Source organism: Puma concolor, chromosome C2 (assembly GCF_028749965.1).
Source record: "Puma concolor isolate L17-30 chromosome C2, mPumCon1.1.hap2, whole genome shotgun sequence".
In the NCBI taxonomy this organism is placed as follows: domain Eukaryota; kingdom Metazoa; phylum Chordata; class Mammalia; order Carnivora; family Felidae; genus Puma; species Puma concolor.
The window spans coordinates 1,296,017-1,316,902 of NC_141675.1; the positions used below are offsets into that span (position 1 = coordinate 1,296,017).

At 58.3% G+C, this 20,886-nt stretch overlaps 2 protein-coding genes and 1 long non-coding RNA gene across 7 annotated transcripts in view; 1 reads left to right on the plus strand and 2 right to left on the minus strand.

Moving 5' to 3' along the window:
- The window catches only part of ANO10 (anoctamin 10), a 289,033-nt gene that overhangs the window by 265,724 nt on the left and 2,423 nt on the right, over positions 1 to 20,886 (plus strand). For 2 of the 3 annotated variants that reach the window (XR_015255910.1, XM_086720285.1), the window contains one exon: positions 2,827 to 3,306. The exons of the other annotated variant lie outside the window; for it this stretch is intronic. Coding sequence is in view for 1 of the 2 variants with exons in the window: in XM_086720285.1 (XP_086576411.1) it covers positions 2,827 to 2,907 (81 nt within the window). In the remaining variant the exon portion in view is untranslated. Of the gene's footprint in view, positions 1 to 2,826; positions 3,307 to 20,886 lie in introns of those variants that run through there. 3 annotated transcript variants of the gene reach the window in all.
- On the minus strand, positions 171 to 2,893 carry LOC147577032 (uncharacterized). The gene is made up of 2 exons (XR_015255913.1): positions 2,802 to 2,893; positions 171 to 2,337 (listed from the first exon to the last, which is right to left on the minus strand). It is a non-coding gene; the product is annotated as an uncharacterized LOC147577032 (long non-coding RNA).
- The window catches only part of SNRK (SNF related kinase), a 59,678-nt gene continuing 53,575 nt past the window's right edge, over positions 14,784 to 20,886 (minus strand). For all 3 annotated transcript variants that reach the window (XM_086720279.1, XM_086720280.1, XM_086720281.1), the window contains one exon: positions 14,784 to 18,730. In XM_086720279.1, coding sequence (XP_086576405.1) covers positions 17,527 to 18,730 — 1,204 coding nt within the window. In that variant the 3' untranslated portion in view covers positions 14,784 to 17,526. The remainder of the gene's footprint in view (positions 18,731 to 20,886) is intronic.

Sequence of the window (20,886 nt, forward strand, 5' to 3'; positions counted from 1 at the left end):
GTTCTTTCGGATTAGAACATCTGTGCTTCTTAGCGTTAATTCTGCCAACACTCATGGTCTCCCCTGGGCGGGGAGGGGGCTCAACCCCCTGGCTCCTCTTTACCAGGAGGGTGGGGTGGGGGTTCTGTTACAAGTTCATAACAGCAGATGGGATCTGGACCCTTCCTTACCTGAGAGAAGTCGTCACAACCCTCGTAGCCTCTGACTCTTTCGGGAGGAACAGAAGAGGCCTGCCTGTTTGCAAGGGAAGATTTGGGTGTCGCTCACTGACCTCAGAACCAGTTTAACTCTTCATCTCTGGCAAGCCGGCTGCCACAACTTGTTTCTTCTAAGCTGCTTGAGTGTTTCTTTGGGCTTTAGCCATGGGTTTGGAGTTCTGGTCCTGCCCCCGGCTCAGCGTGTCCAGCGGGGAGGACGGAAGATACAGGGAGACGAGCCAAGCCTGAGCTCCCCTCGTGGCCAGGATGCTCAGCCCTGTGCCGGCAAAGGTCTGGGGAGCACAAGCCTTCCCGCCCACTGTGGGCCACGTCTCCGGTGGGGTCACAAAGCTCCATGAGGCAGATCGGGCCCCACGGGACCCACCACAGAGGGGAAGGGCGGCAGGCGGGCTTGGCCCAGCCCAGCAGATTGAGGGGCCTGGTCCGTCCTCCTTACAGAGATAGGTGCTCCTGGCAAACTGCTCCTGCTGCCTGGGCTGAGGCCTGAGAGGGTGGTGGGGTCGCTGGCCGCCGTTCCTACCTTTGCGGCTCAGTGCGGGTAAACTGTGACCTCCCGGATGCCCCCTGAGCTCGGGAGCCGGCCACCCTGAGCAAGGGGGGCGGGTGCTTCAGGCAGGGAGGTGGGTTCCGAGTCCCTCCAGTCCCTCCCTGGCCTGCGTGAGGTCCCACCTTGGCCTGAGAGAAGAGTCACTGAAGGCCGGGTCGTTCCGGGGAGAGGGCGCGTCCCACAGAACCCTCGGCCCGGTTGCCCGAGAGCGGGGTGCCCCTCCTGGGAGATCTGCAGACCCCCTGCAGTCCCCCGTGCGGGCAAGGGGCTCCCGGAGGCAGTAGTGAGGGAGCAGCTGGTGCCCTGCGGGGAGCCTCAAAGCCTCCTCTGGGTCAAAACCCATTTTGATTTTCCTCCCCACGTGAACGCTGGGGGAGCATGGCTAGAAGACTCTCTGACCAGCCAGGGAATAGTCTGTCCCCCTTGTAGTTCTAGTTTAGTTAAATCTATTTAGCCTTTACTTTCTGTGGTTACTTGTCAAGTCAGGAAATGGATTCATATTCTGTCTCTCATCAAAAGACCTTTAAGAAGGTCTCTTAAGTATTAAATGACATCAGCTGGGAGAGTCCGCCGTGAATCCGGCCTGAAAGGTGCCGGTTTTGCTGTTTGGGGACAGTTACCTCAGCCGTTAGCAGGCGAAGTGGGCTCGACCCTCACGTGGCCTGGCAGTTCTGCTCCTCCCGGTTGGCGAACTAAGTCAAGCCGTCACCATCGCCCCTCAGGCCGAAGGTTGTGCAGACATCGCCGCTGTGGGTCCTCGGGCCAGGGTCCGCTCCTGCGCCCGCGTCCTGCTCCGGTCGGCCTGCTGCGTCCCCTGCAGGGAGAGCCCGCTCCCCCGCAGACTGGTCGCCGTGACCCGCCTGCCCCCTTCCCCAGCACGAGCCCTCCCGGGGCCTGCTGCGGACGAGCAAAGGCCCGGCAGTTCCCGGCCCACGGGGAGAGCGGCCGCCCGCAGGCTCCCGTCGCCGTGCCTCCCGTGGAAGACAGGCCGGGCTCAGCGAAGGGAACCTTCTGGGGTGAAGTGGGGTCTCCGGAGGCCCGGCAGACCTGAGGGTCCTCACAAGGGGAGATGGGGTTGAAGCGGGAGACGGAGGCTCTTGATAGTCCACGAAAGGGGTTCCTCGCCCTGAAAGCCAGAGGGCACGTGGTGTCCTGTCCAGCCCCGCGTGGGGCCGGGGGGACCGGGGCGGGGGGGGGGGGGCCTCCCACAGGGGCGGCCAGGTTCCTGGGGCAGCGGCGGACTTTGTGCGCAGAGTTTTGTGTTTCCTGTAAGTAAGTAACGGTTATCGAAAATCGGCGTGTGTGTTTTAGGCCGAATTCCAAAGGAGTTACTCATTTTGTCAGCAAACAAGCAGAGCCACAGTCGTGTTTTCCAGCACCCACGGGACAGGGGGCTGCGAGGGTGGGGCCCCAGGACCTCCTCCCCCACGGCTGCCGCCTCGTCCTCGGGCGCGGGCTCCTTCGACACTTCCCTCTGAGCCTGGCGGGCCGCGCCTCCGTCTCGGCCTGGCCCTCAGCGAGATTTCATAGGATGCCCCCGGTGGCACGGGATGGCCGGGCGTGGTCCTGTGGCTGCAGGGACAGACGACTGCTAAACATATCCGCTGTTTTGGCCCATCTGCTCGGGGCCAGCGATCTCACGCACGGTGACCCCCACAGCCACCCTGCAACATGTGCACCACGACTCCCATTGCGCAGACACGGAAACAAAGGCTCAGAGGGTCACCCAGTTCGCAGTTGCCCCCGCGTCAGTGCTCCGGGCCCCCTGCTGTGTCCTCTCCCTGCCCCTCTTGTTCTGGGGAATCCGGCAGGGGAGGGGGGCCGGGTTTCCAGCTGCTCCTCATTTCTGGATCCGTAGAATCCCCACCGCGCTGGGTTCCCAGGCACCACATTCCCAGCCAGGCCGCGGGTCGCGTCGGAACGAAAGCCACGACTTCTCGGCTTCTCTGGGTTCCGAGTGCGCTTCGCCGGAGCCCCAGGGGCACCGCCGCCACCCGCGCCACCCAGGGGCCACCGCTCGGGCTTGCGTGGCTCACCCAGTGTCCTGTGTTCTCTCAACAGCAAATGAAGCTCATGGCCGAGAACCTGAAGGAGGAATCAAGGGAAGGCCGTGAGGAGGAGGAGGAGGAGGAGGAGGCCTGAGGGCCGCCCGGGCTGCCCTGCGCGAGGGCACGGGGGCACCTGGACCCGGACCCGATGCGTGGCCCATGACGCGGTGCCCGGTGGCAGGCAGCCCCGCCCCCCCGGTGTCCTGGTGGGGGACCCGTGGAGCCCCCCACCAGGCCGCACGCCGCTGCGGCTGCCCCCCTCCCCACCCCGCACCGCCCCGGGGCCTCACCCCTCGCAGCCAGCCGCGGTCACGCCCGCGGCCTGGGCGGAAGGGGCCGCCTGCCGAACCCCAGTCGAGGGGGGGACGTGCGCCGCGAGGCCGTGTCGCCGGCACCCGGACAGCTGCGACCACCCCTTCCCCGGTTCTGTTTCGCGGTGTGTCCCCCTAAACCACAGTAACGGAGCCATTAAAGGCAACGCGCACCTCTCTGACTCCTGCTTAGCGCACGTGGCCTGGGAGGCCCCCCCTCCCCCCTTCCGAAGCCAACCCCGGGTCACGTCGTGGGGGGGCGGGGGGGGGGAGAGCCAGAGGCGGGGTGCCGGCTGCGGGGCTCGGTTGGGGGCGGGGCGCCCGTGCGCCACCCGCGGAGCCTGGGGCAGGGCCTGGGGCCCAGGCCGTCCTCGTCCTCGGGAGGTGAGGTTCTGTCCCCGCGGGGGGCCTGGCCAGGGCCGCTGTGGGTGGGGGGGGGGGGCTGCCGACGTGCCCACGGCCCCAGGCGGAGGGAGGGAGGGAGGGCCGGCTGCCTCGCCCGGCACCCTGGTGTGGGCTCACCCCTGCGGAAGAGGGCCCCCGCCCCCCCCACCCCACCCCCGTGCCGTGGGGCCGCCCGCACCTCTTTCACAGGCGCGAGGACGGTGACTCTGGGGTTCCGGCTGCGGTCCTGCCGGGCGTGAGGACCGCCCGGGAGGGCAGGGCCCCGCTTCCTTCTTCCCCTGCCAGCTGCCCCCCTCTGCCTCACGCGGCGGCTGGCACCCCCCCCCCCCCCGTCCCCCTGCCCGGGCCCGCGTCCCTCCCGGCCGGGCCACCACGCACCTGCGGGCCCTTCCTTCCACTTGGGAGGGAGCCGGGAGGGGCTGAGGACCCGGTGGCTTCTAGACCCGTGTCCCTCGGGGCCCGGCACCTGGATCCTCCCGTTCCTTCCGTTCGCATCGGTGGAGGCGACCCCGGGGGCCCGTCCGGCCTAGCGTGCCGGAAGCCCCTCCTCCCCGCCGGCCTCTCGGGGCCGCCCGAGGTCCCGCCAGGCCTCCCCGCCTGCCGGCGCGGACGTCTCCCGGTTGGCCCCGCCTGGTCCCCGCCTGGCGGAGGGCGCTCCAGGGCACAGGCGGTCGGTGGTCGTCCGGGGCTTGACCGGAGCTCGCTCGCGTTTCCAAACACCAGTGAGCGGTAGCCGCCGCTGAGGTCCCGGGCCCCTGAGCCGCCGCCAGGAGCCTCCCCGCAATGCAGCCCGGGCGCCTGTGTTTGCTGGGGAAGGAGAGACGGCAGGCGGGTCGGGGGGCCAGCCCCCGGTCTCCCGCAGGTCCTGGCTGTGGGGCGAACGCAGGCGGGGGTTGGGGGGCGAGAGGCCCGTTAGCTCAACTCCCCGCCCGGGGTGGGTGGGGGGGAGGGGGCCCACGGCCGCCCGCGACGGGCGGCCTCTCCAGGCTGGGCCTGCTCGCCGCCCCGCGAGGTGCGCCCCTCGCTGGAGGCTGCCTTCCCCAGGAGCCTCCCCCGACCTTCCTCGCCACGAAGCGACCTTCCTCCACCAGGGCGAAGCCAGGGCTGCGTGGGGAACGCGGCACCCCCGGGGTGCCGGGCACACGGGAGCCACCTCCGCGGGGGCCGCGGGCCTCAGGAGGGTGGCCGTGGGACCGGCCGGGCTGTGTCGCGAGGGAGGCTGGTGGTCCCCGCGCCCACCCGAGCGCTCACCGCGGCCCGCACCCCGCACCTGCCTTCCTGAGCTCTCCTGCGCGCCGACTGGGCCCGCGCTCTCCTGTTTCTGGCCTCCCCTCCGCCCTCGGGGCCCGCCAGGGATGGCGCCCGCCGCCTCAGGCCTCTCGCTGGCCACGCGCGAGGGGACACCGCCCCGCTCTGCTCCCCGGTTCTCACGGGTTCGGCCGGGGGCGCAGCTGCGTGACCACCCTGCTGGCGTGTCCTCAGCCCGCCCGTCCCACAGAGCGGACCGGACCGGACCGGACCGGACCGGAGGCGCCCCCCCCCCCCACGCCCTGCCCGCGTGGACCCCCGAGGGTGCAGAACGGGACGGCACCCCGAGGGGACCCGGCGGCGTCCCCCAGGGGGAGGATGGGCCGGACCCGCAGGAAGGGCTGCTGAGCCCCGTGGGCGCGGCCCCGTGTTTCTCAGAGGCGGACAGAGGAGCCGCCCACGCTGTGGTCAGGCCCAGAAGGCTGAAAGCGGGTCTCTGGACCGCAAGCCCGTCACCACCGGCTCTCAGGGACGGTGGCGGCGTGGCCGCACGGCAGGCCCAGGAAAGGCGCCCAGCCGCCCAGGCAGAGGCCGGGCCGGGGGTGACCGCAGCCCTCGCCGGGCAGGAGGGGGGGGGGGGGGGCGTGGAAGGCGTCAGGCGGTCTCTCCCCCGTGGCGACTCCCCCCACCCCACCTCCCGGAGGTGCTGCGATACTGTCACCAAGCCGCGGGTGGCCGGTGGACCTTGATCCCGGGTCCCTCCTCAGCCCGACCCCCCTCATGCAACCGGCATCACCGCTGGTTCTGTGCCTCCTATTTCGCGGGCACCCCTGGGACAGGCCGGCCTGTCAGGCCCCACACGGGGGCCCCAGAGGCCCCAGGGGGTCCCGATGCCTGGGCCCGGTTTCCGCTGGCGGAGCCAGCCCTGGGCGAGGAGGGGTCAAGCGGTGGACACTCCTGTCCCTCCTGAGGGCCACACCGACACACTCCTTACCGGCGGCTCAAAAGCTGAGACTTCAGGGCAGGTCTTTATCTCAGTGGCTTTTGGGAGGAAGCGAGAAGCCAGTGGCTAGGGATGCCCGGTCTCACGATGGAGCCGGGGCCGGGGGCCCAGTGTCCCTTGAGATGCCCTGTGAGCCTCACTTGCCTTACATGGTTCTTTTAAAACTGAGGCAACTGGGGCACGCGGGGGTTCCCGCAGGAGTGCCGCCGCTCTCAGCCCCGCAAAGGCCCGCATCGGCCAGGACGGTACCGCGGCCCCCCCCACCAGCTGCCTGCCGGCGGCCCTCTCCTCAGCCCTGACCCCGCAGCCCCCGCCCTTTTCCCCCCCGCAGGAAACCAGCCAGAGAAGACCCAAGGCCGAAGGCCGCAGAACCAGAGGCCCGGGCCGTAGACTCCTCCCGCTGAGTTATTTCAGGAATCCCACCGCCGGCAAGCAGGGCACGTGGCACCCGCGTCCCCCGCGCCCACCCAGGGAGGCTTGGAGAGAAGGGGGCCCGACCCAGGCCGGGGCCGCTGGAGCCTGGAGGGAAGACGTCCCTCATCCCGCCCACGAGAGGGGCCGCGGCGTCTTCGGAGGACGGAAGACGCTCTTCCTGGGCCTGTCGGGAGGCCCCTTTGGCCATCTTCTCGTCCCAGCAAAAGTAGGCCCCCGGGAAGGCTGTGGGACGCAGCGTCCTAGCTTTCCAAGAGGCGAAGTTAGGAGGTCTTAGAAGACAGCCGGGGGCCCCACCCGAGCCCTGTGCCCGGCGGGCGGTGAGTCCGGGACGGGCCCCGTGGCGGTGGGTCCTGCTCGGTGAGGCGGGGCCTCTGGGAAACAATCACCTGGACCCTGTTGGAGCGGACGCCCTGGTCCCACCCCTGGGCCTGAGGGACAGGACTTTGGCAGCTTGGCCGGAGTCTGCATCCCAGGGGATGCCTGCTGTGGTGCCCGTGCACCCCGAGGCTGGGGAACCACGGTGGGGGCAGAGGCCCTTCTCGTTTCTCTCCCGAAGGGGCTGATGCCAAAGGCCCTCCAGAGCCAGCCTCCCGCCGCCCCCCCCGCCTTGTCACCATGGTCACCACGAGGGGGGGGAGGGGGGAGGGGAGGGGGAGACCCCACCGGGACCTGACCAGGGGGCACAGGAGCAGACTCTGGCCAGCCCCCCCGGATGCCGCCATCGGATGGCCTCCCTCCTCCCCAGGCCTTTGTAGGCCCTGAGATATCGGGGCAGTTCAGGGAGGGAGGGGGCCGGATGCCTGCCGACAGCGACAGCCGCGTGGGCCTCGAGGGATTACCTTAGACCAGGAAAAGACCGTGGTGGCGTTTGTCCCTGAGCGCGTGGTGCAAGTCACGCTGACGGCACGCGGATCGCAGACACCGCGGCCTCCTCTCTAGACCGTCTGCAGGGCGGGTGAACTTGGCGCGCGAGGGGAGCAACCGGGCACAAAGTGTCCAGGGCACGTGGCCCCCTCCGCGTGTCCTCTCTCTCGTGACCCGGGCAGGAGGACGCGGGGCGGCGCGGGTAAGCCCAGGCCGGCGGGCCCTCTCGGGGAGCAGGACGCCGCAGCCGTCCCCGGACCCCAGCAGGCACAGGGCAGCCCGACCGGCCCGGGGCGCGCAGAGCTCGCGGCCGGATCTTCGCCTTGCACTGCTGCTCCCCCCCAGGACGTGGTGGCGGGGTGCCGAACACCCGGAGGGCGCTGCCTGTGTCTACACAGCTGCCTGGCTCGGAAGAGGAAGAGGGAGACCACTCCTGTCTCCGCCCCGACGGAGACCGCTGAGCGGCTTTAAAGCAGCCTCTCCACACCCCCCCCCCCCCCCCCCGCCCTGACCCCAGAACGCAAGGCCCCAAAACGGGCGCCACGGGGCCGGCCCATCACAGGTGGAGTCAGCCACATCCAGAAGGGGAGACCGGAGCTTTCCACGGTCCCCTGCCCCGTCCTGAGGGCGCCCTGCCCTGACGGGCAGCTTGCAGCCGCTGCTTAACCAGCCACAAGTCACTCTGCGGCGCCTCACGTTTGGCCCACGCCCGAAGGAAGGACGCAGGCTGGGGTTTGCGTCACGACCCGAATCGGCCCGGCCACGTGGCCGACTTCCACCCGAACCGTGGGGTCCACCAGGCGGTCGTTGCTGTGCTTTCCACACGCACACGCGGAAGGTCCCGTTTCCCACAGACCGCGGGCATCTTGGGGGCGTCCCTGGTCGGTCCCAATCTCCTCCCGGGGGGTGGGTCCCAGGGAGTAGCTAGCCGGCCCAGGGAGGCCTCGGCCAGCTGGAATTCTTCGGGGACCGTCGTGAGACCAGCTGTCTCAGCCCCGAATCTAAATGATCTCGAGGCGTGATGACCTGCCTCCTGGTCTCACGGGCAGGTCCACACCTCCCCCCCCCCCCCCCCCCCCCCGGCCCACTGTGTCGCCAAATTTGGAATTTTTCAGGTGTTAGAAGGGTAACGGGATGCAAAGGTGTGTCACGTACAGGCGCCAGTGGGGTTTAAAGCGGAACCTTCTAGGACGAGGTGTTCACACTGCTTTGCCCAGCTCTCGGGTACTGGAAGGTCGAAGGTCATGTCGAAGGCCCTTCTCGACCCTTCGCATCTGGGTGGGCAGCCTGAGGGGCGGGCTCTGGGATGGGGCCAGTGGTGTGCCCTTGGCCAGGCCCCTGAGCCTCAGCGCCCCCACGCGAAGCAGGGCCAGTGGCCACCTGCCCGTCCCTCAGTGGGGCGCTCTCAGAGCGACCCCCACGCGCTCACTCTGCCCCTCCCAGGACCTGCTTCCATCTCACTCTCCACAAGCTCGGGGGAGCCCCTGGTGCCCAGAGCCGATCCACAGACCGCTCGGCCTCGGAAGTTCCCAGGCTCACCTTCTCCTGGCAGCCTGCGGTCTCCACTGCTTGCCTCCTCCGTGCTTTCTCTTACGCCCACGCTGGAGCGCGTCTGGACTCCTGTCTCTGGCCTTTACCGCTCCCTCGGGGCCTCTGCTCTTGCCAAAGCCCCCACCCCTTTTCAGTGTTGAGATCACCTCCCCGTACTTGTGGGGGACAGACCTGCAAGGAATCTGTCAGCCAGGTGCATCACCCACGGGGCCCAGCGCAAGATGAAAATGCGGTGTCCTTGCTCGAAAGGTATTGAGAAGTTCAGGACAACAAAGAGCAGAGCGTTGACTAAATCGAGGGGGCCCTCCTGAGCCGGGGCCAGGGGTGGGTGACGGGCCTCACGCACTCAGTCTCCACCTTCATGCCGGCCGGCCATCAGGCACCGCTCCTTCTAGCAGTGCCCCCCGGCCTCCAGTGCCTCCGGTATTCCAGTCCAGACATCAACATCCTAGGGAAAGGAGGAATGAGCCAGGAGGCAAGGTAGACAGTCCCTCAGCAAAGTCCACTCCGGGCTCCTGGTGATCCCCATCCGCTCAGCTGTTCAGTTCTCTGACCCTGGCATTCGGCTCCGATTCCCTCCCCGGACTCACCCTCCTTGGAACTCCCAGGACCCTCCCAGCGGTGCCCTGCCACACGTCACCATCGCTGGTCTTCCTCTGGTACTAATCGAAATCGTCATGTCATCCCTAAGGGGACTATGAACTCGCAAGGACCAAGACTCAGCTTTTTTTCGCTTCCTAACTTCTCAACCTGTAACACTCTGCTTCGAGTGGGGCGTCCGCCAATACTCTGTTCTGGAGTCAGGGGTCCTCACAAATACAGCATACTGGGAGTCCTGTTGGCTCAAGGAGGGCTAAATCCCACTTCCGCTCCTCATCTATCCCTCCCCAGATCCCAGGGGGGCGGCTGTGGGGGCAGAAAGGCAAAAGGGCAACCTGAAGTCTGATGTGTCCTTCAGTGGAGGGCTTAGGAGGTACGTCTCAGTGGTGGGTCAAAGTGGCCCTTGGTCTGTCCTAACACGCTTTAAAAGCAAGACCCCCAAGGGATCTTCCTGATTCCGAGTAACTGTCTGCCCAAATGAAAACCAACACTTTTTACGTGAATAAAACAATCCAGCACTCAACAGTGTGAAATGTGTCCAGGATTGTAATAAAACACTATCAACCGAGAATTCTGTACCCGATGGAAATGTCCTTCACGAATTAAAAGTACTTTTTTAGACAAGTAGAAGCTGACAGAATATACTGTCAGCAGACCTGCACTGTAAGAAAATTTCAAGTTCTAAAGACAGAAGGAAAATACCCAAATGTGGAGTGATAAAGATACACGTGCTGACAAAAGAAGAGACGTTCCCCCTCGGTTTCATCTCTTAAAAAGAAAACAATTTAAAACAAAAATATTTATGCCTACGTAAAAATAAAACGTATGCCAACAATAGCACAATGAATAGGGAGAGGAAAGTGGAAGTATACGGTTGTAAGGTTCTTACGTTCTACGTGAGGTAGATTGTGGGGTTTTGTTTTTGTTCTGAGAGAGAGAGAGAGAGAGAGAGAGAGAGAGAGAGAGAGGGAGGGAGAGATGATGTGTGCCAGCAGGGGAAAGGAGCAGAGGGACAAAGAGAATGTTAAGCAGGTTCCACGTTCAGTGTGGAGCCCGACACGGGACTCAGTCCCACACCCCTGGGATCATGACCTGAGCTGACAAGAGTTGGATCAACCAACTGAGCCACCCAGGCGCCCCTCGATTGTGTTTTTATACATGGATGTGTGTGTGTGTGTGCGCGCACACATATGTACATACATGTATATGTATATATATCCCTATAGCAACCACTAAAAAATTAAAGAGGCACAGCCAAGAAGCCAATAAAGAAGCTCAGTTAAACAAAAAGAAGAGAGTAAAAGAGTGGAAAAGAAACAAGAAACAGACAAACAGAAAACCAGAAAGATGGCAGACTTAAACAACCAGGTTGATAATTATGCTAAATGCAATTGACCTAAAACACTCCAAATGAAAGGGAAAGATTCGCAGATTGCATACAAAGACCCCACTATGTGCTTGCTATCTGTAAAAAAAAATCCAAAAACAAAATAACTCTACCTTAAATATAAAGACAAAGGTTAAAAGTAAAAAGATGCAAAGTAAAAAGATGGAAAAAGATACAGTCCTACAAATCAAAGAAAGCTGAGTGGCTATATCGCACCAAGGAGATTTCATGAGGAAGAATAATTTAGCAGCGATAAAGAGGAACGTTTCATAATGATGAAAAAGATCAATTTGTCAGGAGGGTTGAACAATCTTCAATGTGCGTGTACCTGACGACAAAGCTTCAGCTCGAACTAAATAAACCTGACAGAACTAAAGGGAGAAACAGCAAATCCACAATTACGGATTTCAACACTCCTTCCTCACAAAGTGATACGAGACAAAAAGTAAGCATACAGAAGTCTCAAATCGACATTGGTAAGCAACTTAACTAACTGACACACAAAGAACACTTTACCAAGAACCGTACTTTTCCGGCATTCACAAAAACATTCACCAAGGGAGTCCATTTAGCTGAGCCATAAAAAGAGTTTTGGTAAGCTTAAAAACATTTAAATTATACAAAGCATAACTTCTGGCCAAAACAGAACTGCACTAGAAATTAGTAACAGAAACTTATGTGGAAAATCTCTAAATATTTGGAAATTAAATACCTTTCAAAACATAACATGATTTAGCTTTTAAAAGGGTCACTCACACGAAAGACTCCGAATAGCCAAAATAATGTTGAAAAAGAAAACCAAAGCGGGAGGCATCACAATCCCAGACTTTAGCCTCTACTACAAAGCTGTAATCATGAAGACAGCATGGTATTGGCACAAAAACAGACACATAGACCAGTGGAATAGAACAGAGAACCCAGAATTAGACCCACAAATTATGGCCAACTAATCTTTGACAAAGCAGGAAAGAGCATCCAACGGAAAAAGACACTCTCTGTAGCTCATGGTGCTGGGAAAATGGGACAACAACATGCAGAAGATTGAACCTGGACCACTTTCTTACACCAGACACAAAAATAAACTCAAAATGGATGAAAGACCTCAATGTGAGACAGGAAACCATCAAAACCTTACGGGAGGAAACAGGCAGTAACCTCTCTGATCTCACCACAGCAACTTCTTACTCGACGTGTCTCCAAAGGCAAGGGAAGTAAAAGCAAAAATGAACTATTGGGACCTCATCAAGATAAAAAGCTTCTGCAAAGCAAACAATCAACAAAACTTAAAGGCAACCGGCAGAATGGGAGAAGATATTTGCAGATGACATACCAGATAAAGGGTTAGTAACCAGAACTTAGCAAACTCAACACCCAAAAAACAAATAATCCAGTGAAGAAATGGGCAGAAGACATGAATAGACATTTCTCCAAAGAAGACATCCAGATGGCCAACAGGCACGTGAAGAGGCTCAACGTCACTCCTCATCAGGGAAATACAAATCAAAACCACACTGAGATACCACCTCACGCCGGTCAGAGTGGCTGAAATGAACATATCAGGAGACTGTAGAGGCTGGCGAGGATGTGGAGAAACGGGAACCCTCTTGCACTGTCGGTGGGAATGCAAATTGGTGCAGTGTGGAGGTTCCTCAAAAAATTAAAAACAGGTCTATCCTATGACCAAGCCATAGCACTGCTAGGAATTGACCCAAGGGAGACAGGATGCTGATGCACAGGGGCACTTGTACCCCAATGTTTATGGCAGCACTTTCAACAATAGCCAAATTATGAGAAGAGCCTAAATGTCCATCAACTGATGAATGGAGAAAGAAATTGTGGTTTATATACACAATGGAATACTACGTGGCAGTGAGAAAGAATGAAATCTGGCCACTTAACAACAGTGTGGATGAAACAGGAGGGTATTCTGCTAAGTGAAGTAAGTCAGAGAAAGACAGGTATCATGTTTTCACTCGTGTGGAATTTGAGGAACTTAACAGAAGCCATGGGGGAGGGGAAGAGGAAAAATAGTTTCAAGCAGGGAGGGAGGCAAACCATAAGAGACTCTTAAATACAGAGAACAAACTGAGGGTTGCTGGGGGTGGGGAGTGGGGGGAGGGGAAGCTGGGGGAGGGGCACTGAGGAGGACACTTGCTGGGATGAGCACTGAGTGTTGTATGGAAGCGATGAATCGTGGGAAGCCCCTGCCCAAACCAAGAGCACACTGTATACGCTGCGTGTTAGTATGTTAGCTAGCTTGACAATAAATTATATTCAAAAAACAAAGAAAGAAGACAAAAACAAAAGAAAACAGTAAAAGGATCACTTGCACCTGCCGAATGGAGAACAGACAAGAGAAAGGCAAGGGCAGAAGCGGCAAGGTGCCCCAGGAGGAATTTACAGTCGTGCACTCGAGTGCGCGTGAGTTGTGTGAAGAGGATGGTGTCATGGGCTAGAGTGTTTGTAGTGAAGGCAGTAAGAAAGGGTGAATTTGTGTGTGTGTGGTTTTTTATGGTCTTTTTTTTTTTTTAACGTTTTAGCTATTTTTGAGAGAGAGACAGACAGAATCCAAAGCAGGCTCCAGGCTCCGAGCTGTCAGCACAAAGCCCGATGTGGGGCTCAAACTCACCGATCGGGAGATGATGACCTGAGCCGAAGTCAACGTTTAACCAACAGAGCCACCCAGGCGCCCCAAGAAGGGGTCAATTTTTGAATGGTGCATAAGATTTTCTGTTGGGGGGTACCTAGGTGCTCAGTCATCTGAGCGTCTGACTCGATTTCAGCTCAGGTCGTGATCCCAGGGTCATGGGGATCAAGCACACTCAGTGCGGAGCCTGCTTGCGATGGTCTCTCTCTCCCTCTTCCCTCTGCCACTCCCCCCCCCCCCCCCCCCCCGGCTCGCGCACTCTCCCTCTCGCTAAAAAAAGAAAAAAATTTAAAAAAAGGGAAGGGTGATACCAAGATTCTTGTACAAAAAGGTTGAGAGCGGCCACTTACGAGACGGGAAAAATTAGGAGGGGAAGGATTTTGAGGGGAAGGTTGTTAAGTTGCGAACACGAACTAAGGTGCTCATCAGACACATCCGTGTGGCTCAGTCCAAGAGGTTGTTGGAGTCTGGTGTTCCTGGGATGTGGGCTGAATGTATCTTGGGTTCTATCAGCACGTAAACTGAATGGGATGGCGGAGAGACTGAGCGCAGAGAAGGCTCCAGGAATGAACTTGCAGTACTCCCAAGTTCAGTTTGGGAGAACTAGCAGCCGGGGGATGGGAAGCCGTGAGTTGAAAGTGGGCCCCAGAACAGCAGGGGGTTCACAAGGAAGGCTGCCCAACTCCTCACACGCTACCGTGGGCTCGAAGCTGACCACTGGGGTTGTGGCCGCCAGGGCCTAAGGCTATGGCGGGGGGCCGACGGGAAGGGAAGAGGCGCAAACGCGTGCAGATTTCTTTTGGGGTTTGTGGTAACGCTTGCACAACATCTACACGGAACCCCCTGAATCGTACAAGCGGTGCATCTCAAAGCCGTCTTTAAAAACCGACCACTGGTTTTAGCACCTGGAGGTGACTGCTGACCTTGAGCAAAGCAGTTACCGTGGGGCGACAGCAGCGAGAGCGTGACTGGAAGGGTCCAGAGAGCGGAGAGAGAGAACAAAGACATCTTTTTAAGACAGGGGAACAAAGTCCAGTTTGTTTTGTTTGCTGTTAGGGATGATCTAGCAGAGAAGCGAAGATCGATGGTGCAAGAGAAAGGAGAGAACGGCCAGTAGTCCCCACGGCTGCCTCACTTATACCTGGACAGGCTCAAGGTGTGAGCGAAGGAACTGACCTTGGAATCCCACCGCCGGGAGGAAGGGCGGGGCACGCGGCACAGGTGAAGGTGGGGGGCGCAGCGGGAGCCTGCGGCCCTTCCTTCCCTTCCGTCGCTTCGGTTCAGCCCACCGTCAGGGAGCCCGGTGGCCCAGCCAGGTGAGGAAAGCGATGGACCGGGGGAACAAAGCATAGCTGATGGGCAGTCCTGGGGCCACCTGAGACTTGCGGTCAGGAGTTTCAAGCAAGAACAGTCACAGTTCGATTTTTTCCAGTCACCTCTGGCGGCACAGGTGCACATCGCGCAGGCTGGGTCTCGACACAGCTGCACTCGCGAGAAGACACAGAAACACGGACTCGGCTTATATTGCTGAACACCAATATGCCACTTTATTATTTGGATTGTTTCTTCCCATCTGTCACATACCTGTCAATGTTTACACAATGAGGAAAATCCACCAGCAGTGGAAGCAACCGACCAAATCAGCTGATGATTCTGTACCCTCTTAACACACATCGGTTCTTACTTGGTAGGGAGACCCTTACTTCGATTCAGTCTCACGGCTATTCTTAAGATCGGTGTCGAGATTGTCACATCTTTAAATACAGATAGAATTGCCAGAAGTACATAATTTTATATATATATATATGTGTATATATATATAATATATGTACACACACGTACAGAAAAATACAAGACTAATTGTTTTTCCACAATATTTAATTTACACACTACTATAACTCTATGCAACTTCTGAAGACAGGTTAAGGGGTACAAGAAACTGTTTAGAGCTAGTAAAGAGTTTGGTCCAATATTATCTTCATGTAACGGTTATCTGCTCCCTCCCTTTTATGTGACGACATACTATGACATACAACACATGCACAGTCATTCACTTACGAACAGGTGAGTAAGACGCCACTCAGACTGACCTCTGTACACCCAGAGGGCCAACCAAGCACACGCGACTAATAAGGCTCTATGATACAGCTGTGCAGCATGAACGGTCAACACTGCCGCTCCTAGAGTGAGCACCACATATACGTCGGAATATAAAAAACCATCGGAGACCAAACACACGTGGGTTAGTTAAAAGGTGCCATTCCAAGGCTATACATAATCACAGGAAGAAGTATTTACATTACTTGGAAAACAGCTGCAACAAAGAGTTTATTGCCAATGCCCTTTAGAAACTTCTCTCCTACGTTTAATACAGATGTTACGCTCACTGTCTATGTGAACCACACATCTTATTTCTGGCCCTTTATAAGATCCCTGCTCAGAATTTCAAGCAAATATGTTCTATGGCTTCACCCACACATCTTTTCTGGTAGCTTTCAGTTATAAATATCACAATGAACTAGAGCTGTAGCTTAAAACATATCTAGCCTAGGTCTAGAAAGTAAAAGACGTATTTTAAGTATCACCTTTACTTAGTTTAGTAAGTATACTGTGAAATTCCCTAGTGCGGACTAAACTATACGCATCGTGAGTAGCAGAATCAGCGTGTACTTGGAGGAGCCGAGCCGTGGAATGCAGTCCTTGGGTGCTCTGCCCCCTCTGCGGACAAAGCGACGGTCACTACAGAGACACGAAGGGAAGCTACTGGGAGTGGGAAGGCCCCCCACCCCCGGCCCGGCCGCATCCCACCCCCGGTGTGGATAAGCACCGCTTTGAAGAGCCCCCGGGGCACAGCTTGCAGAGGCGGCATCCGGCCCCTCTCAAAGTTAGCAATCTGCAATATAGAGCGTCTTATGAGACAAGACGCCAGGAAAGAGGATTATCTGGTCAAAAGTCGTCTTTGTACAGGAACAGTTTAAAGCAAGAGTTCTTCGATTACTGTTTTGGCAGGAAGGCAAAGTGGAAAACACCTCCAGAAAAGAAAGAGAAAAGAAGAAAACCAAAACAACAAAACACAAAGCAGGCTTTGCGCGTTTTGTCTGCTGTACGTGTGAATTTCACTCTTTTATAGGTGTATTTTTTGATCAGCCAATTCTCGTAGCTTACTGGACAGCCAGAGAACATAGAAGAATGGAAAAAACAGAAGAGACCACCGAATTACCAAACTGCGAAAGATCACATCCCAGTAATTTTTTCTTTTTTTTTTTAATTTATAGGCTTTTGACTTTGCCACCCTCTGTGTGCACCTTTGCTTCCATATCAGGCCCTACAGTTTCTTCTATCTACAAGGTTTTAAAGGAAACCCTAGGATGTGCCCTACGGGAAGGAATTTACACCGAGCATCTTTTTGTTCTGTTGGACAGACGTACACTCTATAAGTAGAGTTAAGACACCATCAGTTCACTTCATCACGTTACAAAATAAGATTGTCTGCTTGTAATTTACCACTACGGGGGAAGCTGCCTTATAAATCTAAGTACTTTATCTCACCTAGTACAAAACAAGAAAATCTTTTTCAGTTAAATTTTACGAGCCCAACCTTGTTTTCACACTAGAGCTTAAGACAAACAGGTGTGGGTGTATTGAAATCATGGTTTTAAGGTTCTCAGTGCAGACGCTCGCTGTACTCCGCCCCTCACGGGCCTCGGGAGGCGGGGCTCGGGCCTCGGGAGGCGGGGCTCGCACGCTCGCTCGCAGGCTCCAGGCCCGGCGGCAACACAACGTTATTGCTTTGGTTCGGTCTCGGACAGCACGGCGTGTGCCTCAGGGCACGGAGTTTCCGTTCTCGCAGAAGGTCAGGACGTGAATTTACGTTTCTCACAAGGAGACAGAAGCATTTTTTCTCTCTAGATTAAGTGCAGGACATCCAATTTCTAAGTGCTCCGTGTATCTTAGGTCCCAAATATACATTTTAATTTAATCCTGATCATCCACATTAAAATTATAAATGTAAAAATGACACAAGAGACTTTTCGGCTGGAAAAGAAAAGCAGTGTCTAGCAGCATGCACAAAGACCATGCATTGTCACGTCGGCAGGCGAACAAACGCGAAGGTAATAAATAACTGCTCCGAACGCCCCCTCGAAGGGAGGAAGCGTGGAGAGCGGCCGGAGGGGCGGGCCGGGCCGGGCCGGGCCGGGCCGGGGCGCACCGCTCTGGGCGGGCGGCGGGGGGGCGGGTGCCAGGGGCCGGCGGGGCCGCGGTCAGATGACGTGGCAGCAGCTGGCCTGGCTGGAGGCGCACAGCAGCCCGTCCTTAGGGTTCCGCTGGATGTTCACAGAGATGGTCTTTTCGCACAGAGGTAGCTGGAGCACGTTGTTTTTCAGGTTCTTGCTCTTTATCCGTTCGAGCTCCGCGGCGCCGTCGGCCACGTGGTCGGAGAAAAACTTGACACCGCCCGCGCCGGGGGCCGGCCCCGCGCCCCCGGTCGAGCTGATGCACATCTTCCACGTGGACTTCTCCTGCACCTTCACGCTGGAGAACGGCAAGCCGCCCTGCGGGTCGAGAATGTACCTGGCGCCGCCGTGCAGCTGCGAGCCCAGGCAGAGGCTCATGAGTTTGAGGCTCTGGACCAGCTCCCCGGGGCCGGGGCCCGGGCCGGGGCCGGCGCAGCGGCGCGTGCTGCCCGACGTGCCCGTGGGCTTGCCCCCCGAGCCGCCCGCGGGGCTGCCGCCGCCCGCGCCGCTCTCGCTCGGGCTGGCCTTGTCCGCGCCGCCGCCGCCGTCGCTCGGCTTGCCCTGGCCCCCGCCGTCGCCCTCGCTCCCGGGGGGCCCCTCGCCGCTATCCCGCCGGTGCCAGGAGTAGGTGAAGCCGCCGTCTTTGTCCAGCCGCCGGCGGCTCTCGGAGTCGTCGTCGCTGGTCTCCGAGCTGCTGCAGCTGGAGCCGCGGCCCTGGCTTTTCCTGCGGTGGTAGCGCTTGTGCACGGTGCCCGGGGAGGCGATGTTCATCTTCAGCCGGCTCAGCTTGGGAGGCAGGTTCTCATCCATGTCGAACTCGTCGTCGGACTCCCCTTCCTCAAAGATCTGGTTGAGGACGGGCGCGCTCTTCCTCGACGTCAGCCGGTTGGTGACCGAGGGCTTCCGGCGCAGAACCACCTGCGTCGAGAGGGACGCGGGCTTCTTGTCCTCCTCATCTTCCTCTTCGTCCTCCTCCACCCGGAACAGGCACTTGCGCCCGCCGGCCGTGGGCTTCAAGCTCGCAGGTGACACCGTGGAGAGCGCCGGTCCGGCCAACTCGGGGAGGTCGTCTTTCTTGGCCGAGTCACACAGGCCTTTGCTCCTGTGGCCGTTGAGGACGCCGTCGGCAGCCCGAGCAGGAGACTGAGGGACGGTCCCGTGGGACAGAGGAGTGGCCGTGAGATCATCCTCCAGGTCCTGGGGCACGTCGATCTTGGTTGGCCACGACTGCCTGCGTAACAGATTGGAAGGAGAGAGCCATGTAATAATAGGCAGACTCTACCTACACGCCACGCCACGCGATACTTACGGGGCAAAATCCACAGACTGACAAAGAAAAAAGACAAGAAAAGGAAAAACCACCCCAGCGGCCTTGCAAGCCCGTTCGACATCCTCTAAAGATCAGCAAGGGCGCCGGCAGGGCGAACGTGGTTCTGAACCACGGGTCCGGCCTGGGGCTCACTGGCCAAATGGACACATCAGAGCTGGCGGGAAAGAGGGTCAAGAGCCAGCCCCGTCTTCCCATACACATCTTACACCACAAGCAAGCAGTTTTAAACAGCACAGGGAGGTCACCAAAGCAAAACTCAAACACCACACATTTTGTTCCTTTGGGTCTTGCTTGGCGCACGACCTTTGAGGTATATGGTTTGCTAATAAAATTCACCTGAAAAAATAAAATACAATTCACCTGAAATGCCCAGTCTTCCAGCTAGGACAGGATGGTGTAAAAGTGCGAACAGCTCAAGATTAAACAGGAGAGTACTGCAAAGAAAAGTCAACGTACACTGGCATGCATCTCTTCATCAATTAAAAAACACACCAAGCTGAATATAAATGCACGTATTTTTAAAAAAACTTCTTGTAATGTTTATTTTTGAGAGGGCGCGTGTGAACGAGCGGGGGTGGGGGGAGGGAGCGGGAGACACAGAACCCGAAGCAGGCTCCAGGCTCTGAGCCGTCAGCCCAGAGGCAGACGCAGGGCTCGAACTCAAGAACCGTGAGATCATGACCTGAGCCGAAACCCAGAGTTGGAAGCTTAAACTCACTGAGTCACCCAGGCACCCCTAAATGCACGTGTTTTTAGATGTCCACACAAGCGAAATGGGCGCCAAATCCATAATTACTGAACCTTCAATTTTATTCCCCAACCTAGAGTCACCTAAGGAACAAGAACACTGCTTGGCAGCCAAAGAAAAAGACTTTTGAAAATGAGGTCTCTGGCCTGTTTCGTCCTCTCTGTCCGGGGTAATAGCAGATGCCAGAGAGATTTAAAGTAGCCCCTTCCACACTATGACACTTTTGTTTCACACCAATTATGTTCCTAGAAATAATCAATTAAATCTATAGTTGGAAAAAAACCACCCGGAATTTATGATAGGCCTCTCTTCTGCAGCTCAGAACCAACGGTCCTTTCTCAGCGGCCCGTTGGCTAGTCACTGCTGGGTAGTTTGGGAGAGCCGAGTGCCGGATAAGGTCTTTGAGGTCACTAAGTGCCTCTGGACAAGTCGCCCGTCCCCCAGCCACACAAGTACATGAAGCCGGCGGCTCTGGGGCACCCTGGGGAGCCCCGGGCTGGGAGGCCAGCGGCCCGTGGTGTCCGACCAGCAGAGCAGCAGCCGGCGCAGTCCAGGACGCGGGGAGCCGCCAAGCGGCGGAGGCTCTTCACGCCTCACCTCCTGAAAGGAAAGCCAACGCCGTTCTCGGGACCCGCGCCCGGGAACAGGACGGCTGGGTGCTGCTGCTGGGGTGGCGCCTCCACTGGCCACGTCCGAACCGACCGCTTTTATAGGAGTGAATCAAGCTGTTAAACGGCTCACGTTAACCGAGCACGCATGTGAGCTCCTGTTGTGCTAAACTAAGTCATCTTTATTGTCACAACACTGTGAGCAAATCTGGCTTAACACAACAGAGGAGAGACAGCTAAACAAGAATTAGGAAGGAGTCACATGGACGGCACGGTTCACTGCCTGAGTGCTCACCAGAGCCAGCGCTGTGCCGGGAGCCTGATGGGGGTTAGTGCACTTGGCCCCCCACGGCTCCACAAGGGAGCCGCATCTTCCCTCTTCACAGACGGGGAGATGAGAACACAGTGAGAAACCTGCCCAAGGTCATGCAGGCTTGTGAACAAGTGACATGTGGGTTGGGTTCCACAGTTACTCCCCCCGCCCGAGGCAACCCAGGAAGCTTCCGGATGGCTGTGGCTGCACAGACAGACCTCTGCGGTCTGGCCTCAGTGGTTCTCCTCACTTCCAGGTCTCTCAGAGGATGCCGGCCCCGAGCCCTCCCATGCCAGGGTCAGCTCCTCAGAGGACCCCGTGAGGCCTCTTCTAACACAGACCGCACCACGCTTCCATCCCGCCCCGGCAGAACACGAAGAAGGTGCAC